We start from the raw sequence: 20,465 nt of genomic DNA on the forward strand, positions 1-20,465 counted from the left end.
CCCTCGAGAACCGAGTTTGCTCACCACTGATTTAAAGTGACTCTGATTAACCCTAAATAAATGACAAGTGTCATAATGAAGTGCTGCATCCATGAGTGAAAATGCAAACCCTGCTCTTAGCGTCCTTTTGCAACACGTAACCACCCCTAGCTCTGATCATTCGGTAACGAAAGTCACAGTGCATTGGCCCCGCAGTAGAGGGGGCTGGGTGGCTCAAAACATGCTCGTTTTATCAAGGCTAAAAATCATTTCATTATTTCATTAACCTATTATACCCATTAAAATCCCTTAAGTTAATATGATAAAAAAAAATCACAACTGCCAAACCCTGTGAGTTGCGTGGCTGGCAAGTTTTTTCACCAGGTGTTCCCTCACGAGTGCATTGCATCATCCTCTCCATCCTCACTCGTTCTCCTCTCCACACTGCCGCAGCCACGCGGACGTTTAAGCATCCCGAGGGTGTGCAGACACATTTCTAAACTTCTTAATGGCCGCGCTAAAAATAGCCCTGGCGGGGCACGACTGAGCTGATTCATGCGGCTGTGAGTCATTCAAGCGCCGGTGAATGAGAAGTGCGTACCTCTTAAAGCCAAACCAGAGCCGCAAACGACCGTATTGGTTTTTCCATCACGGGAAAAAAAAATTGACTTTAAAAGGCTGCAGGTGTTATTAAAATGGCTTTTGCATATAATTGAGCAAAAATTCATTTTTACTTTCACTTCGGCGGGATGAGGGCCAGGGTTTGGGGTGGCTAAAATCCCAGCCAAGAGATTAACAAGAACGCTATTGGTGAACATAAGCAGCCCACGGTCATTGGGTTACGTCATTACAAAGGCAAAAACGGGCCCACGTCATTAAGCTCGCCATTAGCACGTATAAACAGCCTCATACGCGTTTGTGTGTGTATGTGTGACAGAGATGGAATGCATGTATTGAGGCTACAGGCACTTAGCACCATTTAAGGTCAGCGTAATTTGAAGCAGAAGTAAGGTACTGCTTTTACTTCAAGGCACACCCGACAGCTGTCAAGTAGAATGTACAGTAATCCCCCGCAAAGTTCACCATTCACTAATTCACCTGGACACATTTTGTTTCTGTCGCTATTTGCTGAAAAACCTTATTCATTTCATTTCATTAGTTGTGCTCTTAACTCATTCACTCCCAGCCATTTTCACTGAAGGAATCCCCTGCGCTCCTGGCTGTTTTACTGGATTTTGACTGATTTTGCAAGGCCCACAGAATATTGTGTTCTATTGCTATAAAAACATGGAACCTACCAAAGGAAAGATTAGAGTTAGAGACATGGAAAAAAGGCTTTTGAGGACCTGGGTTCACTACCACTGCCCTAGTTGATCTCTTCTACTCTGCTGCCCCCTGCTGGCCGTTTTTTAATAACTACCATTGTTTCAACTGTTTTGTGCAGTTGAAAGGCTGCATCAAAGCCTTCTGTATGCTCTGGCATAACAAAACAAAAAACGTATAACTACGTATTTTGGGTAAATTAAAAATAGAACATATTTATACGTTTTTGGGAGCAAATGAGTTAATGAAGTTTACATTTTTTTATTTAGGGGAATCAATTACTAGTGGCTGTCGGGATTGCTGTACCACTCAAAACCACTCAAATAAAGTACAAAAGTTAAAAGTCCATTATATTGGTCTATTTTTGTTACATAGTAGGCCTAGATAATTGATTCTGAGTGTGATAGTAGTCCCACTAGAGGTACACAGAAATAAAAATCTAATTACATAACACCATTACACATAAATATAATAAAATATATGGCAAATTACTGCAAATTTGCGCATTAGTCATCTAATCAGATACATATTTATTGCTGCAGAATCTGTCCCAAAGGTTCCTGAACCCTCAAAGAGGACCTTCTTTTGGCACCCATCAATTACCCCGAGCTAAAATTAGACAACTCCCATTGGCTAAGGTCAATAATCCATATTTTCTGGGCTCAATGAAGTATCAGGTCCTCCGAAAGTTCCAGAAAGACGCCATGTGACTCAAAACAATCCCAGCCCTGCATCACCCCTGATGACTCCAATCAATAGCATTTGCTTTGCAGCCTCATGTTCCCCATCAGTTCCGTCACACCTTCTTTCGTCCTTTCTCTCCCTGCAACATCGCGACCGTCATTTTTCACCTGCTTCCAGATAAATGGCCACCGACTCACCAGCAGCGACCACCTCGCGCCGAAGCAATCATTTCCTCCTCCTTCTTCTTCTTTTTTTTTTTTTGACTTCCCAGGGTCCATTTTGAGAGCAGAGTGATGGAGCCCTCAGAGGGATGACTGATAAGAGGGCACAGAGGGAAAAGAAAAAACGGCAGCATGCGGCTTCAACTCAAAATTGTAGGTGGCGCCGCCTTGCCTGCTTCACTAGACTGAGACATATTGGCCTAACTGTCAATGACGCCTCAATGCTTAGCTTCAGATAAACAAAAGCCGTGTGCGCGCTTGTGTGTGCGTTGACTCAAAGTTGATGAGTCTGGGGAAATGATTAATTTATCCACGCCTCAGTGTTCCTCACAAATTAGCCTGCAATTTGGTAAAAAGATTACAGCGCCATTTCATTTCAATTATTTTGTGCCGCACCCCCACACTAATAGCACAACGGGATATAATAAGGTTACGTAAGTATATATTATACAGTCAATTGCCATCTATCAGGTGAAAATGGGTGAAAATCCACAATACAGACTCATGCTGTCAAGAAATGTGATCAGTGTGTGAAAATGAAAGATACGCTTTTTGCCACTCTCGGCTCAAGTTGCAAATCTGACACTTTCAACTTTATCCATTTAAACAATAAACTGTTAAACCAAACCATTAGTTTAGTCTCACAAAAGTTTGCTAGCTTCATGCTAATATATAATTTGAAATGCCATTGACGGGCTAGCAGAATTTAGCATAGATGTTACGTGAATTATAAACCTTTAAGCACACACAGAGCTGTAGATTATCTCTGCTCTGAAGAAAATATATATTCAAACGGTAATATGTGCTACTGTATTACAAAGTAGATAATGTGTGGTGGGTTCATGGCTAATGAGTAGTGATGGGAAAATGAAGCTTCATGAAACACTTGTGATATTTTTTGACTCCCCTAGATGGTGCTCTTGGTTTAAATATAAAGGCTAGTGCAAAGGAAATTGATTACATTTCTACTGCATCTTTCAACCAAGAGTGGCATCTAGAGGAGTCAAAAAACATTACAAGTGCTTCATGAAGCTTCATTTTCCCATCACTACTAATGAGGCACTGATATTAGCCAATCAGAATGGCTTGTTTAGCATTAAATTTGCAGCTACACATAAAAAAAGAAAGATAAAATGCTTATTACAAATATCAGATGTAAATGTTAAATCCAAATATACATGTTGTATCTAAATATCAATTTTACATCTAAATATAAAAGTTATATCTGAATGTTCAAGATACATCTTTAATGTTAAATACAAATTGAAAATCTCACATTACTAAACAACTAAAATGCAAATATCCATTCACACCAGTTTTATTTATTTATATTTAGCATAGTTTGAAGTAAAATGTGGCAAAAAGTTCCTGTTATTTACAAATGGCACCCCATAACTTCACGTTATCTAACTAGACAGACATTTACTGAATTTTCAAAACTTCTTCACAAGAGGAATTCACTTTTTTCTATTCAACTACACTGTAAAATACTGTAGTCGTGTTTATTGAAAGTGTTCTGAATTATTTCCTTACATGCATTAAAAACAACAGATAACAATTGCATCAATAATAGTACTACTCAAAGCTTTTTATGTTTAACATAACGTTTAAACTAAAAGAGGCTTGTCAACCTGCATGCAATCCATTTACTATCTTTTTAGTCATATCACTTTCGATCATGTCAAAATGTATATTCGCGACCATTTCTTTAATACTTACGTTTTTGGAAAGTCTCTGTAGTGCTCAAAAAAGAAAAAATTGATTACGAGGCATTCGTGGAAGAAAACAAAACGACTACCCATTCAAATGACATGAATTTATTCATCCTATTTCCTGAACACATTGAAACACACCTGTTTGTGTGTTACCCCCCCGCGCGGTCACAAGATCCCGAATGTGAAGTCAAATACGCTGCATGCTGATGAGTGAGTGGAGTGTAATATCGGCGTGAGTTTCTACCCCCCATGAAAAGCGGCGCTCGGCTGCATTCACTTTGCTGTCCTGTAGAGTTGTCTCCACCATACGTCTCGCTGCTTTCTACCATCCTTCCTTTCGTTCTCTCTTCCCCCGCTTGCCCCCGCCAACAATGCATTTAAATCGAGTGTTTAGGGATTCCGACCTTTTTTCATCCCTCTCTGCCCAACAACGGAGTAAAGTGCAACCCCCCCCCCCCCACATGAAAACTTTTGCTGAGAAAATGGGTCCTCAAGACCAGAGGAGGCAAAAGTACTCTCACTCTGCACTTAAGTAAAAGTACACATAAATTGTGTGAATAAAGACTCAAGTAAAAGAAGTATTGATTTAACTCCTGTACTTTGCTTACAACTTATCACTTTTTGCGGCTACTACTACTACTAATAATAAGAATTTGTAGTAGTAGTAGTAGTAAAGGTGGCAACAATTCTGGTTCAATGTACTTAAGAAGAAGTACTGATACTTGTGTTAACAAAGACTTTGGTAAAAGAACTACTGATTCAACTTGTGTACATTACTCAAAATTTCAAAGCAACAAAGCTTTGATAAGTACTTAATTCTTATTTTTTCTCTCATGAAAGGACTTTCTCTCAATATATTGACATGTCATTAAGGCAAAAAAATATTCTGTTACTATTACGGCATTTTTCTGGTGATATAATAACCATTCATATTATTCCAACTTTTTAAAAACGTATATTTTTCACATTTAACAATTCATTTTTTTCCCCTCAAATTGCAACAACGGTATACTGCATTCTCATATTATTATTTTCCTAAAATAACTTTTTCCTCCCAATGTTTTGACATCTTGATTTCTGTGAGTGTAACTTTATTTGTGAATAATACGACATAACATTAATATTCGGAATATATTTTTATATGACTTTCGTCCTTCTAAAATTATAACTTTTTCCCCACTAATATGTCACAATATATTTTAAATTCACTATGTAGGCTATATATGTGTACCTTAAAGTGGAAGTCAACCTTAAACATTTCTTGACAATGTTATATGTGATCTCCCTAGTCTAAACATGAATTTCTGATAAGTATTACATTTGTGGAATATGACTAATATGATTTTTATAAAGCAAAATCCAGCCGTTTTTATCCGTCTCAGGGGTCGGCCATTTTGCCATTTGCTGTCGACTCAAGAACGACATCACAGTTGTTCAGGGCTCAGGCAACGACCAATCACAGCTCACCTGTTTTCGGAAGCTGCGCTGTGATTGGTTGTTACCTGAGACTTGAACATTGATGTCATCTTCAGTCGACATAGCAAGTGGCAAAATGGCCGCCCCCAGAAATGGATAAAACGGCTGTATTTAGACTAGTGGGGCTGAATAGAACATGTTATTGTAAAAAAAAAAAAAAAAAAAGGGGGTTGACTTCCCCTTTAAATGTATTGCCGATTGATTTTTGGCACACGCGTCTTACCGAGCCGAGGGTCAAACTGTCTCATCTGAACTTCTTCCACGCAGTCAGCAGGAAACCAGCCCGTCCTCCCTTTGACGCTGCCTTCCCAGAAGCCTCCTTCTCCGATGCTCAGCACTGCGCAGGAACAGAAACATGTCAAATTAGCACACATGCGCTCATAAAACACGCGTGGCTGTCGTGGCCGATGGGAGGCGGCTGAGCACTCCTCGTTGGAAAGAAAAGCGAGGAAGGGCAGGAAAGGACAAAAGACTCATTACGACTCACTCAGGAATGATGCATTCATTTTAGTGGGGGAGACAAGAGATGGGTTTGAATATATTGTCTACGCAAACAACTTCATCTTATAAAATAACTATGGTTTAGAGTAACTTTTATCTTTGGGAAATGACCACTTTATTTTGCATTTGACATTACAGCTTTTGACGTTGCAATTTTACCGAGTACACAGTAAATTCTGTAGTCAATTTTACTCTGAAAAATACTTTTCTATTCGGGCCCAGACTAAACAGAGTCAACTTTATACCCGGAAAAGAGTAAAATATTCAACAACAACAACAAAAAACTCAGTAAAACACTCCTAATTGGTGTCAATATATAGCAGGTGTCAGGTGGATTCCTTGTATACCTCCATTTTTGGTTACATTTGGAACACATCAACAATATACAAGCTATAAATAAGACCAACATAGCTCAAGTGGTAGAGTGGCTGTCTTCCATGCTGAAGGTTGTGGGATCGTTCCTTAAACCTTGCATTTTATTATTATTGTTGTTTTTTACTTTATTCCAAGTGTAAAAGTTTACTCTGTTTAGAATGGGACTGAATATAGTCTTTTGAGAGTCAAATTTGCTCTACGAAATTTTAAAATGACTTCATCGTCGTAAAATAGATTAGTTTCACACAATACGATTCCTGTAATACAATTCCTGTAAAATAACACTCTCTTATGCATCATGACTTTGTTCATATAAAATGTATTTTACGTCTACTCTTTACATTTAATATCTTTATTTATGTCTTATTGCTACTTTATTTTTTGTAATTTTACAATTTGATCTTGTAAAATGAGATTATGATTTATTTGTAATAAAAAAACATCATGATATTACAACTTTATTGTAGTTATGTTTTCATGTAATATTACCACTTATTATTCTCCTTTCAATTGCTCTTTTATGACTTCTCCAAAATTGCTTTTCTTCATAATATACAGTAACACCCCTCCATCATGGGTTCCCGGTTTGTGTTCCAGATATTTTGAGGATTGTTTTTGTCAAGTTAATAACTCTAATTAAGCAGTTCAGATAATGGATGGACGGATGGTCTATCTATTGTTTATATTGGGTGTAATATCAACCACTAGATGGTAACACAGTTTGTGACGGACTAAATTTGAAAGACGAAGAAACCATCAGGAAGTGGGCTCCTGTATTTCAGCAAAGACTGGATTCTGTTGAGAATGAATGTGAAATATTCTTAAATCCTACTTTTTATGCCTACAGAAAGCGATGGCTCTAGGTTAATTTTATAATGCACATCTTTGGATGTAATTTTTGATGCATATTTGTAAATAAGCTTGTTATTTTGGAGGGAAAAAAAGAGGATATGTCTACTCTAAACACAGAGGGATCGGTATAGTGTAACAATGTACAATATATATATATTTTTTTGATCCATTGCGCTTGCTCTCTCTCAAAATATTATGTGTTTAAATGTGTATTATTTTAAAAGTGTGTTTTAAAACCTTTATCAAATTATGTGCCATAAATGCTATAAAAACATGTCTAGATCATTTAAATAGGGTATTTCTATATTGTGGATTATTAATTTATTATGGGGATAGTGTGGAATGTAATTCCCTAGGTGAAGGTGTATTTTGCCTTGATAGCAGTATTTAAAAAATAATAATAATTTCAGTATGACCCCAATACTCCTGCATGGGATTGTGCACATGAAGAAGAATCCTGTGTAAAAACATCGGCCTAATGAGGCAAGACAGTACCAAGACAAATCTTGTTCCGAATCGCGGGTGAAATTTTTGGAGTAGTTTGCTGACCCGCTCCTAATGATTAAACACAGCAGTCTGAGGTACGGGAAGGCTCCGTAACTAATGGAACTATCAGCAATGAAGTGTATGATGTGTGAGGAGGAGGAAAAAAAGATGTCGAAAAACCAGAAACAGGCGGTGTAAAAGAAAGTCAAAAGAAGGAGAAAGAGAGAAGTTGCGCTGTGGTAATTAGAGATAAATGCAGAGCTGATATTGATCGTCCCCGCAGGACTCAGCCGGCGCGCTCGTTTCTACAACACTCATCCATTATCCCGGCAAGCTAATACACACACGCATGCACACGCACACATCAGCTGGAAGTGAAGCTGTGGCTGAGTGAACCCTCCTTCCAGCCGGTTGCTAGGATACGGCAGTATGATGTTGCAACCGGACGCCAGACAGCTTGCTAAATGATGCAGTGTATTTCCTCCGGCGTGGTGATGCACCCCGAGGCCGCCGTACAAAGCGCTCAATTAGTGATGTCATAAGACGAGTTCAAAGTATCTGCCAGTCCTGTGAGGAAGACGACGGTGGTTGTCATGAAATCCTGTATCTAATTGCAAAAATGATGAAGTTGTCAATATTCTTGACTTCTTGGATAAGTTTAGGCACCTCACACTTCAACAGAGTATTATATGTACGATAGAATCAGCATTGCTCCCATTTAGTAGCTGTAGATCTGTAAATAAATAAGCGCCAAAAAACGTCCTTTCTTAGTCTTATAGTTTGAGGAGTCCAAAAGCAAAACAAATCAGCATCAAAGTCACTGTTCTGCTTGATGTGTCTTTTCACAAAAAGCTCGTTTTCTCTACTTTTTGGTCAGAAAGTGGTGTTTTTGATGAAACCAACCACTGTTCTACTGCTCATTACTAAAGAATGGAAAAAGCTAGAAACAAACTTTTTTTTCTGGTGATTCTAATCTTCACTTTTAGTAGATCTATTACATATGGTCACATAATTCAATATTCTGTGGGTCTTTTTCTGTCAAAATGCTCTAAAACAGTCGACAATGTGAGTTACAGTCATGATTTGACTCATAACACAACACTTGAAAACAAATCAGAAACACACATACACAAATAAAGACCAGGGGTGCAGATTGCCGATAAATGGTGGCATTTTGCCCCTAAAATTTGAGACAGTGCAACTAGAATTTTCATCCACTCACGCCAGTGCAAACAGTACATTTGCTGATTTTTTATAATTACTGTTTGTGAATATTTGTTGTCAAACTCTGCTCCACATTTCAGCCCATTAATCAATAACATAGTAAAAATGAGTGGGATGAATATTTACTTTACAAGTCAATTTATAGTAAATCCTAACCCTTTTCAGGTTAGGCTACTGTAATCTTAAAACAAGTTAGTCTGGAGTCCTGTAGACTTCAACCGTGCAACTTGAGGTTTTTTTCCACCACAATCTTATGAAATTTTTTTTTTTTTACAATTGCGTTTCTTGAAACATTAACACATTATTTTCATCATAATTGTATTTATTTTTTATCATAAAAACTAACTTAATTTTGGCAATGCTATCACATTCTCATCAAACAGTAACTTTTTACTTGGATTTTTTCCTCTTTATTTATAATATTATGACTTTTTTCTGTTAATATTACAACTTTATGTGTGTGTGTTTTTGGTCCTCTACGATAATATAACTATCTTGTAAAACATTTCTGTGTAATTTGCCACTTTATACTTGTAAAATAACTCTTCTCCCAATATTATGATGTTAATTGTGTAAAATTACTTTTTTCTCATGAAATCTCCACACTGTAAAAAAGAAAAAAGAAAAAATCAGAGTGAACTCAAAATTCCAAGGCGCAAACCTCTACAAAGTTTTAAGTTGGGCAAGTCAAGCAAGCTTAAAAGTTTTGCTGTTGTGAACATTGGCTTTCCCACTTTCCACAACAAAGAAATACGAGTTTATAGAACTATTGTCCCTTGAATTGAACCCAACTTTAACATATAAGTAAAAACAACTCAGCAAATTCTATAGGAGCAAATATTGTTGCCATATATAATAGAACGACTTCAACTATGTTTTAGACCAAAACATACAAGTTGTGTTGTTTACAGCACATCACAGATTTTCCCTTTCGCGAGAGGATCTGGAACGTATATCGTCTTCAAGCCCGTATCCGTTTCCGAGTGTTCGCGAAGGTAGTGAATGCGCGCTCCCGTCAGTGTTTGTTGAAGGTTCGCAAGGAACCTTGCGACAAGGAAAAACATTAAGACTCTAGGCAAACGTCTGGTGAACATTTAGACGAACGTTGCAACCTTGAACAAACCCTGATGAGAAATCAACATTCGCTCAGCATCGCAAACGTTGGCCCCCTTCAGTGGGATATGGGCTTTAAGTGACAAATTGTTCCATCACACTGAGGTAAAAATACATACTATATGATATTCACCACTTGAAAAGTGATTATTTAAAACGCTGCGCTTGGTGAGTGCAGTGTGGCTACCCTCGATTCTATCAATGGAGAACGGTGGGGAAGCACAGCGTGTAGCGTATCGACCGCTACGCGTACAAAAAGAAAAGAAAAAAAGATGCCACTCAGCACAGGCTGTTCCGCCCTGTGTGATCTCAGCTTAGCACAAGTTTAGCATCCCGGTCTCATGGGAAAACCCCTCCTTTTACAAAGCTCTAATCTCTTACGAGTACACACGTGCTACTTCTCCACACTTGAGAACGATCCGGTAAGTGAACGCATCTGTTCATTGACGGCCGCACGCTCCACTGACAGCGGTGACAGCGGAGGTGAACTCTGTGATTGATCCTCGCCATTGGGCCCTTGGCCCCTTTATGGGCCCGCCGTCCATCCATTTCTGGTGCGGGCTACCGATGGCATATGGTTTTCGTAAGAACGCACATTTGTAATCTCACAAATGCATCCTGGCAAGTTTTGGAACAGCAGAGCTGGGTAGTAATGCGCTAAACTGACGTAACTTTTTTGGGATCAATTGTGTTCGGCAGAGCAGTTCTAATTGCAATATAACTTTTACTTGTTTGATCATTTTTGTTAACAAGGCAAATATTTCTTTACAATAATACAAAATTAATCCAATTGATAACACACAATTAAATTAAGTTAATCCAAAGTGAATATATTAAGTTTGATTAAACTTAATATATTCACTTTGGATTAACTTAATTCAAGTAAATATATTTACTCATTCACTCCCAGCCATTTTCACTAAAGAAATCCCCTTCACTCCCGGCTGTTTTACTGGATTTTGCAAGAATATTGTTTTCTATTGCTATAAAAACATGGATCAAACATCAATCGTGTTTTACCAATTGAAGACATTTTATTAAGTTGGTCAACAAATCATCATCATGGTTTTTCTAAATAAATCTCAGGGTGCAGCCATTTTGTCCCGTACCACCCTCTGCTGTCGACTACAAATTATGTCAAAGTGCCCTCGGGCTCGCATTACGAATGTCACATCTTACCTGGTTTCTGGGTTTGGTCACATGATATTCACAATGTAAGTTTGAGGGCACGTTGACATCAATTTCAGTCGACAGCAGAGACCGGTAGAGGACAAAATGTCAGAGCACTGAGAATGATTACAAGATGACTGGAATAATCTGCAGGGAAAGTAAAAAAAAAAAAAAGTCCTTACAATAACGTGTTCCATGTCCAAAAATGGTATTCTGATCAAATTTCATTTGTGGAAACCGAGTTAAGCAGAAAAAACACCCATTTTTATCCATAAGGCGGACATTTTGCACCTTTGCTGTCGACTGAAAATGATATCACAGTTGCTCAGGGCCCACGCCTGTTTTTTTTCTTTTTTTTAGTTTGGTCATGTGACATTTGCTTACACATTGTGATGGCCTTCCTGGCCCTGACCTCCCACCTCATGGAAGCCAATCAACACCTCAGCTTGCTCTGAGGCGCGCACTGAGAGGTCAAGCGCATCGTGGCCTGTAACGCTGACTCGTATTTACCTCCGCAGGTGAACTGGGGACAGCGTACACACACACGTGAACATGAACACACACACACACGCATTGATAGCCTTGCTATTATACATGTGTCTGGCAAATTAGTCTCTTGCCTGCCCTTGCGTGTTATCTACTGACCGTTTCTGATTAGCCTTACACAATCGTTTACTCGCCATCTACATTCGGAGTCATTTACTCATTGCTTTTTGACTTTGAATACCATAATTAACATTACTAATTGAGGGGGGGGGGGGGATTTGCATGAGATGGGTGGGAACTACTGTGTTGCCTGGAGATATTAGTTTACATCATTAACCCTATTAAACTAACCCTATTAAAATGAATGGAGAGGCCCTAAATCCATTTCAGCCTCCCCCCAAAATTCCAACACAATTTTTCTTACATAACATACAGCAACAACATAAATAAATACAGTGTATAGTGTTGTGTTGTCACGATACCAAAATGTTGACTTCGATACTATGCCTGCATAAAATACCTCGATATCGGTACTGAAATGGTATTTCGACAAAACATCAGCAAAAGCAGCGAAATTAAAACTGCCAGAAGAACTTCAAATTATGTATTTATTTATTATTAATTCAAAATATTCGGATGTATACATGTTAATTTATGTACATACTGTATACATCTATGTTTATCTGTGTGTGCTTTCACATTTACTTGAAGTACTGTATTTGACTGCATTTGATGTCATCCGTTTTAAATATTGGCACTCCAATGACTCAATGTAACGTTGCTTGAGTGTGCGTGCGTGTCTCTGCTCTTCTCCATTACGCTCCCAATTAGTCGAATGCGTAATCAAATACTACAAACTGGGAACAAAATAATTCACTCTCAACTTATTTTTAAGGGAAGTGTCCAAAATGCGTCACAACCTGTGCCTGTTGCTATGTCAGTCGTCTGAGCTTTTTCTATGCATTGCTGTGATTTCCTACTGTGAGCCTGTTCATTGAACACACCTTGAGTCCACTGCAGGAATGATTGCTGCTTTTTCTTCCGCTTCTCCGCGAAAAAACATTTGCTCTTGTTACAAAACGTTTCTAAAACCCGAAAATTGAAAACCACGCGTGTGTTCTTCGTACGTTTATTGAAAACATGCGTAGGCAATGCCAATGCTGTCTCTGCTTGCGCGCTCCCGTGTAGCCTTAATTAGCGCTTCCTGCTTCTCAGCGAGGAGTGGACGTCCAGCGAGCGCTTCAGTGCGTGAAGCCATCTTCCTGCGCCCTCTCGCACACACGCTAAAAGAAGCGTGGCGCTTACTTAAGGCGTTTTCCACATATCGGTAGACCACATGTCGGCCATGCGTGTCTGTGTATCTGCCTTTAAAACAGAGTTGGCGGGGTGTCTTGTATTAATTTTTTTTAGGTACCGGTACTAAGAAAAAATGACACCGAGACGTTTTTGACGCCAAAACATCGAAGTACGGTACTGGTATCGGTATCCCGTGCAACATTAGTACAGTGTTCCCTCGCTATAACGCGGTTCACTTTTCGCGGCTTCACTGATTTTTTTTGGTGTGCAATTTTGTATGTATTTTTTTTTAAAGTAATGTAGGCTACCTAATTTATAAAATTTATGAAGGTTTGAACATGGCAAATGTTTAAACAAGTGAGAAATATGAGAAAATGTAAATGCCTCCATGAGAAAAGTATATAAACTGTGTTTATTTATAATAAATGTAAAACGCTAACTACTTTGCGGATTTCATATATTGTGGGTATTTTTTGGAACCTAATCCCAGCAGAAAACGAGGGAACACTGTATAGAAATTAAACAGTTTTGTTTTGGTCTCAGACCCAAGTAATATTAGTCATTCTTTGCAGAGGATAAAGAATATATGTCTGTGAGCATTGCTAAATCACACATCTACATGTGTTCCCACCACTTTTTGTGTTCAGGTATCTTTTGCTTTAAGGGTTTTAACACTATGACACAGATGCTATTCATTAGCCCGTCTATGGAGTTTTGCCTCACTTGTTCACATGAAGCTAAACTGATTTCAAGGCACAGCTATACTTTGTTTGATGTCGCTTTTCTGAAAGACCGTTCACTGCCAAACTCCTTAGTGCTCGTATCTCACATTTTTGCTCTTAAGTCAAAGTCAAATTGGAGCAGCTAGTATCTTGAAAATCTTGCAACGATAAATCACAACATAGTGGGGGAACATTGTATAGTTCAGCCCTACATAATCACAAATACGGCAACATACAGAGGTGACGCAGTGTCAACATTTCTGCTGACATACGGAAACATGCGCTCACAATGTGTGTTTTCGGAGTTATATGCATTGACAATAAAGTACAGTTAATGGCAAAAAGGAAGTGTGAATACAAATAGCAGCTTTGGCAAAAAAAATAGAAAATCCCCAGCGAGAATGAAACAAAGGAGACGAAATGTGACAGAAGCTTCAATGGCGCCGTGACAAAGGGAGATGCCGGATGCGATTAAGACAGACACGAGCTGACAAAGAGGCAAAGAAAAAAAAGATGCGTATCTCCGTCGGGTGTGGTGAAAAGATTGCCGGAGGTATTCCTCTGTGTGCCGAGTTGTTACTTTGAGTTTTGCCCTTGCTTAAGTCAGTCACGACTCTTTGCAACTTCAGAAATAGCACTTGTGTGAGGTTGCGCAGCTATTTATATATCGCACACCCTTTCTTGCTGCAAGCATCAATGCATCCCCAATGCGTGTGTGCGTGTGAGCGATTGTATTTAGTTGTAAACTGGCGAAGCTCATTTCAATTTTGCCTATCGCATCAGGCTGAGTCACTCATTTGCTCCCAGCAGTCTCAGCATCTTTGTTCCTCTAAACGCGTCGTCCATTCTCACACACACACGCGTGCACAATGAGACAGTAATTGCCTCGCATGAATGAGGGAAACATTTTCCCATGCTACATTAGGCAAGAGTTAAAACCTTTACATTTGTGTCACACAATACAAAGATGTGCAAAGGAAAGCCTCGCCAGGGGAACCGAATATATCCCGACTGGCTTTATGTAACATCTTAGTAGAGTCATAGAAGGACAATTCAGTGATGATGCAGCATATTCCTCAAGGATATTTGGACAGGAAAAGGCAGCAATCTGCTCATCGCGGTCCATTATGCACCAAATTTTTACCGTTTTAAAACACACCACAGTTTTTTTTATTCATTAACTCATTCACTGCCATTGACGGCTATAGACGTCAAAAATCCATTTGAACTATTTCTATTTGTTTAACATTTTTTTCCACTTTTGTTAACAAGAGTATGAAAACCTAGATTTTTTTTTATTGTACATTTAGAACAAATATAAAATTTGTGATTAATCGTGCGTTAACTAGTGAAGTCATTTGATTAATTACAATTAAAACTTTGCCTGACGGCCCTAATTTTTAATAATCTAAAACTACAGAAATCAGTCACAGTTGATATTCTAAAATCTGAGGATTTGGACTGTTTTACATAAAAAAAATGGCTTTAAACGATTACTTGATTATATATATATATATATATATAAAGATTATTAAAAAATTAGGGGTGTCAGGCGATTAAAATTACTTCACTACTTAACTCAAAATTAATCGCACATTTTTATATCTGTTCTAAATGTATAATAAAAAAAATTCTAGGTTTTCATACTCTTGTTAAAAGTGAAAAAAATGTTAAACTAATAGAAACAGTTAAAATTATTATTATTATTAAAAAAAAATCTTATACGTCTATAATGCCGTCAATGGCAGGGAATGAGTTAATTTTCAATAGTGACTTATTTGGACTCATTTGGGGTACGGGTGGAGATTTTGCAGCCCTCTGTCCGTTATAAGTGGACTGTGGCAAAAATGAAAAAAATTAACAATCAATATGGTTTTGTCATATATAATACTTAGTTCCTATGCTTGGTGGAAGGCAGCTTGAGTACCCAAATAAAACCATGGGGAGATCATGCGAATATTACACAGGAAGGGCAGATTTCCGTCATTCGACAATCGCCAACAGTCGGGACAACCTTCCATCATCATCATCATCATCATCAATCTGTCAATATTTCAAGCCAAACCAAATTGTAATTGTCAATCCGTCAATGCTGTTTTAACTGGGGTTCTGTTACAGCCGCTATTTTAGGACCAACAATAAATATCATGGGCGCAATCCATCAACATTATTTTAACCATGCTGAATTATATTTGGTCATCACTTTTTTTTCTGCTTGAGATTGTTTGTTATATTCATACTGTATATATGTGCACACGGTTGTAACTGCCAGGAATGCTACCGCACACGGCCAACGGACTCTGACGTCTCTTTTTTCAGGACCCCTTAACTGTTCAATAATATGCCTGATATAAAATGGCGCACCAAAAGACCCCTTAGTTGTCTAACAACCTGCCTATAAAATAAACAAACTGACATTAAACTAATGCCTGCACAAACATAGCTAACGAGGAATTTACAACAGGAGGGAAACAATCTCATCACAGTCTGTAGGAGCTCTACAACATGTACAGTTATCTGTATTCGGACAGAGCCAGAAGACAAAAAGCTCGGAGAACAATGTGCAAGGATGTTAGCATACCTGGTAAGTGTGTATTTACTTGTTTAGTGAAGGAAAAAAAGAGTGGCTCGGCCTCAGTTGCAGGAAAAAAGTGGAAGTAGCCCGCCGTGTGTTCCGTCATTTGTCAGAGAAATCGGCGTCTGTCATTGTCGGACTGAAAAGGTCGAACCCGGTTCTTGATGATTATATTGACGGATGAAAACTTCCAGCAATGCTTAGTCTGTCAACATTTCTAAGTTTCCCATCATTTGTTAATCGTCAACAAAACAAGCGTCCACCATTGATGGACATTCCGTCAATAGTGCCTCACTTATTTACAAATAAAATGCCAAAACTCATCAGCAATGCACAAAAAAAAACCTTGATTCACTTTTGGAGGAAATGATGAACACATTTACAAACTCAACACAACAACAACAAAAACGGAAGTGATGCCACTTTTGCCGTCCACCTCCGTGCGTGAATAAGACTTGCAGAGTCAGGCTGTTTTCAATTAGCGGTACACGGCTGATCCTATGTCGCCACATGCGCATGTGAAACAAAGTGTGTGAGAGACTTGAGCGGGGAGAGCGAAATCCAATAAGCAGAATGAAGCTGTTATTAGATTTGCTTGCCTGCTCTCTTTATTAAACTTCACTTCCAGTCAATGTAACACACACACACACACACACACACAGAGCATGTATAGCGCAGAGCAGAGTCACATTATAAGAAGAGTGAATCTAAGGGACCATAGTCACTAGGCGACAGAGCTAAGTAAATCTGCATGTTGTCTGCATAAAAATGATAGGCAGCATTACCGTTGTGAATGACCTGACCCAATGGAAGCATGTGCAGGTTAAATAATAGGTTAAATAATAGTGGTCCAAGAATCGAACCCTGGAGGACTTCACAATATGACCCCTGCCTTTATGATATGGTCTGAACCAGCTGAGGACCGTACCTGAAATATCCACCCCTTTTTACTGTCTGTCAGAAAGATTTCGGGGCGGCATGGCTCAGTGGTAGAGTGGTCGTCTCCCATCCGTGAGGTTGTGGTTTCGATCCTTATCCCGTTTGACCATGTCAAAGTGTTATTGAGCAAGACAATGAAAACAGATTTGCTCCCAGTGGACCTGGCGGCGCACTGCATGGCAGCAGCCAACCACTGGTGTGTGAATGGGTGCATGTGAAGCATTGTAAAGCGCTTTGGGCACCATATGGTGTAAATAAAAATTTACCATTTTAGTGGTCAACAGTGTCAAAGGCTGACTAATGTTTTTCGTATAGAAAGTATAGGTAAAAAAAGTAAAAACTGTCTGAAGCATAAAAAGAAACAAAAAACAATCATTTTTACTGTCAATTATATGTAATTCCCATTTTGATAATTTTGCACAATGAAAAATAAACGTGTTTAGTGTAACTTGATTGTTAAATAATGTGTACAGTATTTATTTACAGAAACAATGTTTTTTTAATGAGGGATGTTAAAATGTATTGATGTCGGTTTAAATATATAAAATGGTGTCACCCTGTTAATTAATTAATTAACTAAAAACAGTGAAGGAACAATTATTGTAAGTTGCTATTAAAGGCAGTGTGTACAATTTAGTGGCATCTAGTGGTAAACTAACATAATGCAATGATATTGAAGCAAGCGCTCTACGGTGTCTCAGACAGACCACACTTCACAAGCCTACCGCTAATCGCCATCAATTATTATTTGGCGTGAGCGAGCACCCTGGCAAGCAGGAGCTAGCGCGATATCTGTTTTCAAATGTAGGGAGTAAAAGTAAAAAAATCATCATAAAAGTAAATACCTGAACAATCTGCTTAAACACATTAACAAGGCATTTGCATTTTGTTGCTTCACACTATTAGGTGAGGATGAGGAGGGTGGACCAGCCTCATCTGCACTCAGCAGAGAGGAGGGGGAGGAGGAGCAGACGGGTAAATAAATCAAAACCAGGCGATGGCGGAGACAAAACGCTCTCGGTGAATGACGACCTGAGTCAGAGGAGGAAGAAGAAAGAAAGAGGAAGGTGGGAGTGTTAGATGGGGAGGAAAACTCAAAGGATGACTCAGAGGGATTCCTCTGCTCGTCTCCTCCTCCCTAACTGGCTGACATACTTTTCCAACATCTCTCCTTTCTTTAGGTGCAAAAAAGAACAAGGTTGCTGAAGCCTCCCCTCATCACAGTTGTAGGAAAAGAACGGTCGCAAGAATGTGCGTACAAGTGGTGGACTCGGGTCACATGACTTGACTCGAGTCAGGCTCAAGTTGCCAATTTTAGGATTTAGGATTTACTTGGCTAAAAATTTATGAAAGCTCGGACTTGACCTTGCGGTACGTGCAGTTTCATTTTTCGTCAGCAGGTGGCAGTAGCGATTCGAAATGGAATACTCTACGTTCAGTAGCTTTAAGTATAAGAGAAGTAAGAGAAAAAGCTCCAAAGATGATTACATTTGGACTTGAGGATTGATTTTTCATCAAACTGGTAAAAAGTGAATGACAAGGTTTACAACTGGAAGATACGATACACATCAACTATTACATCCAACTTCATTTGTTATGACAGAAATTTGAAATTGAAATTTACTGGGGATTTGGCCTTACCTGAAATTTGTCCAGTAACTTTGAAATTGCTTGAAACGTTGAGGGATAACCTGTGAAGCATTAGTATGACTTACACATTGATTGTGATTTTCACCTGTGGTAATTAAGAGACAATTGATTTAATTTGGGTGAAAAGTTTGCTATATTTAGGGTCCGAGCAATAAGGTTGAACCGACTCATCGAAGACAATGATGATGGTGGGTCTGAGCGGCAAACTAGAAGCGACGTCTCAAGCTTGTGGAAATATTTTTTCTAAAAATGAGACTAGCACAGTGTCTTGCAAAGTCTGTCCTCAAATATAATAACAATCCAAGTACCATGCACGGCAAACGTTAGCTGACGAACAGCCGAAATTCAGCCAACAGTTAGCGGACGATTAACGACCTTTTTGTTGTAAACGGCGTCAGCTGTAATCATCCCCAGAGTGTCGGATCGAAAAATCTGAAGTCACTCAAACCTTACCAAACACCAGGCAGTGAGAAGATAATGACCTTTACGTCCTTTCTAAACAGATGCTTGATATTAAAGTGACAGAAGCAAAATTTAACATCAAGCTATGAATTTGAATTAGTTTGACTTTGTAATGTTTATAAAGGCTGCGAAGAACATGAATAGGAGATTCATGTCTTGTGAATTTTGGCTTTAGACGTTAAACATGCATCTATGTCAGCAAATGTAGATTTCTATTACTTTTAATCATGTTTGTCTTGCTCAAAATAGACAAATATGTTTTCAGTTTTACAGACATTAAAATGTCTCCAAGCTGATTTTTTTCTCCCCAGAACATCGACAGCCGCATAGCTGTTGTATGTTCTACATTATAGTTGGAATACATGGATAGACACTCTCAAAACCCTTCAGGCAAGGTCATCGAAGTCACAGTTGACCATCTCGCTGTCCAATCATGGTGTCGACGGGGCGCAAAGTCCCGCCCACGCACTTCTCCACTCCCTGCAGATCGCACCACCTGTCTTCCCATTCTGCCCTCACGCTCCTTTGCCTTGTGTTTCTGTTTGTTTAGCCCAGCACTTAACTGTCACAGAAATTCAAACACCAGCTTCCAAAGACATACTTTTTTTTTTCTTCACAAATATGCATCAGTCAAGCCGCCCACCCTGTGTGCCTCCTGACAAGCCAACAGCCAAAATAGCAATTGCAGAGGTAATCAGTTGATGAATAAACATGAAGAGGAAGAGCATAATGTATAACCATTAGCTAATACAGATGGAGCCAAAGATGCTCCGTTGACAGCATGTCAGGGCCGCACTGACCAGATGGTTCTCAGCAACAACCATTTGTTGCCTTTTTCTTTTTTTTTTTAACTAAAAAATATGGTTGGGAAGTCATAGAATTCAGATTGTTTTTTGACGAACAGAAGCTATTGTTTTAATCCAATTATTAGACTTTTAGCTGTAAAATAAACATTGTGTAGGAACTGCTCATTTGCAGGTTCAAGGAGGCCACATTTAAGAGTTTTTTTTAAGGCCACATTGATTACATTTAAGACCAAAAAAAAGGGGGGGGGTGCAGTATGGAGTAATCAGCACATCTGCCACACAGTTCTGGGGTTCTGGGTTTGAATCTCTGAATTTTCATGTTCTCCACGACAGAAATTTAATGGATGAGTATAATAATAATAATAATAAAAACTCTGAAAATACAAGGGTAATTGCCCATTAAGACCATC

The 20,465-nt window shown here is 38.7% G+C and overlaps 1 protein-coding gene across 9 annotated transcripts in view; it reads right to left on the bottom strand.

Moving 5' to 3' along the window:
- The window catches only part of shank3a (SH3 and multiple ankyrin repeat domains 3a), a 167,960-nt gene that overhangs the window by 40,462 nt on the left and 107,033 nt on the right, over positions 1-20,465 (bottom strand). For all 9 annotated transcript variants that reach the window (XR_015094695.1, XM_086074696.1, XM_086074694.1 and 6 more), the window contains one exon: positions 5,622-5,735. Coding sequence is in view for 8 of the 9 variants with exons in the window: in XM_086074696.1 (XP_085930822.1) it covers positions 5,622-5,735 (114 nt within the window). In the remaining variant the exon portion in view is untranslated. The remainder of the gene's footprint in view (positions 1-5,621; positions 5,736-20,465) is intronic.

This window comes from Leptonotus elevatus, chromosome 4, assembly GCF_054856555.1.
Source record: "Leptonotus elevatus isolate MCC_2025b chromosome 4, RoL_Lele_1.0, whole genome shotgun sequence".
Lineage (NCBI taxonomy): Eukaryota > Metazoa > Chordata > Actinopteri > Syngnathiformes > Syngnathidae > Leptonotus > Leptonotus elevatus.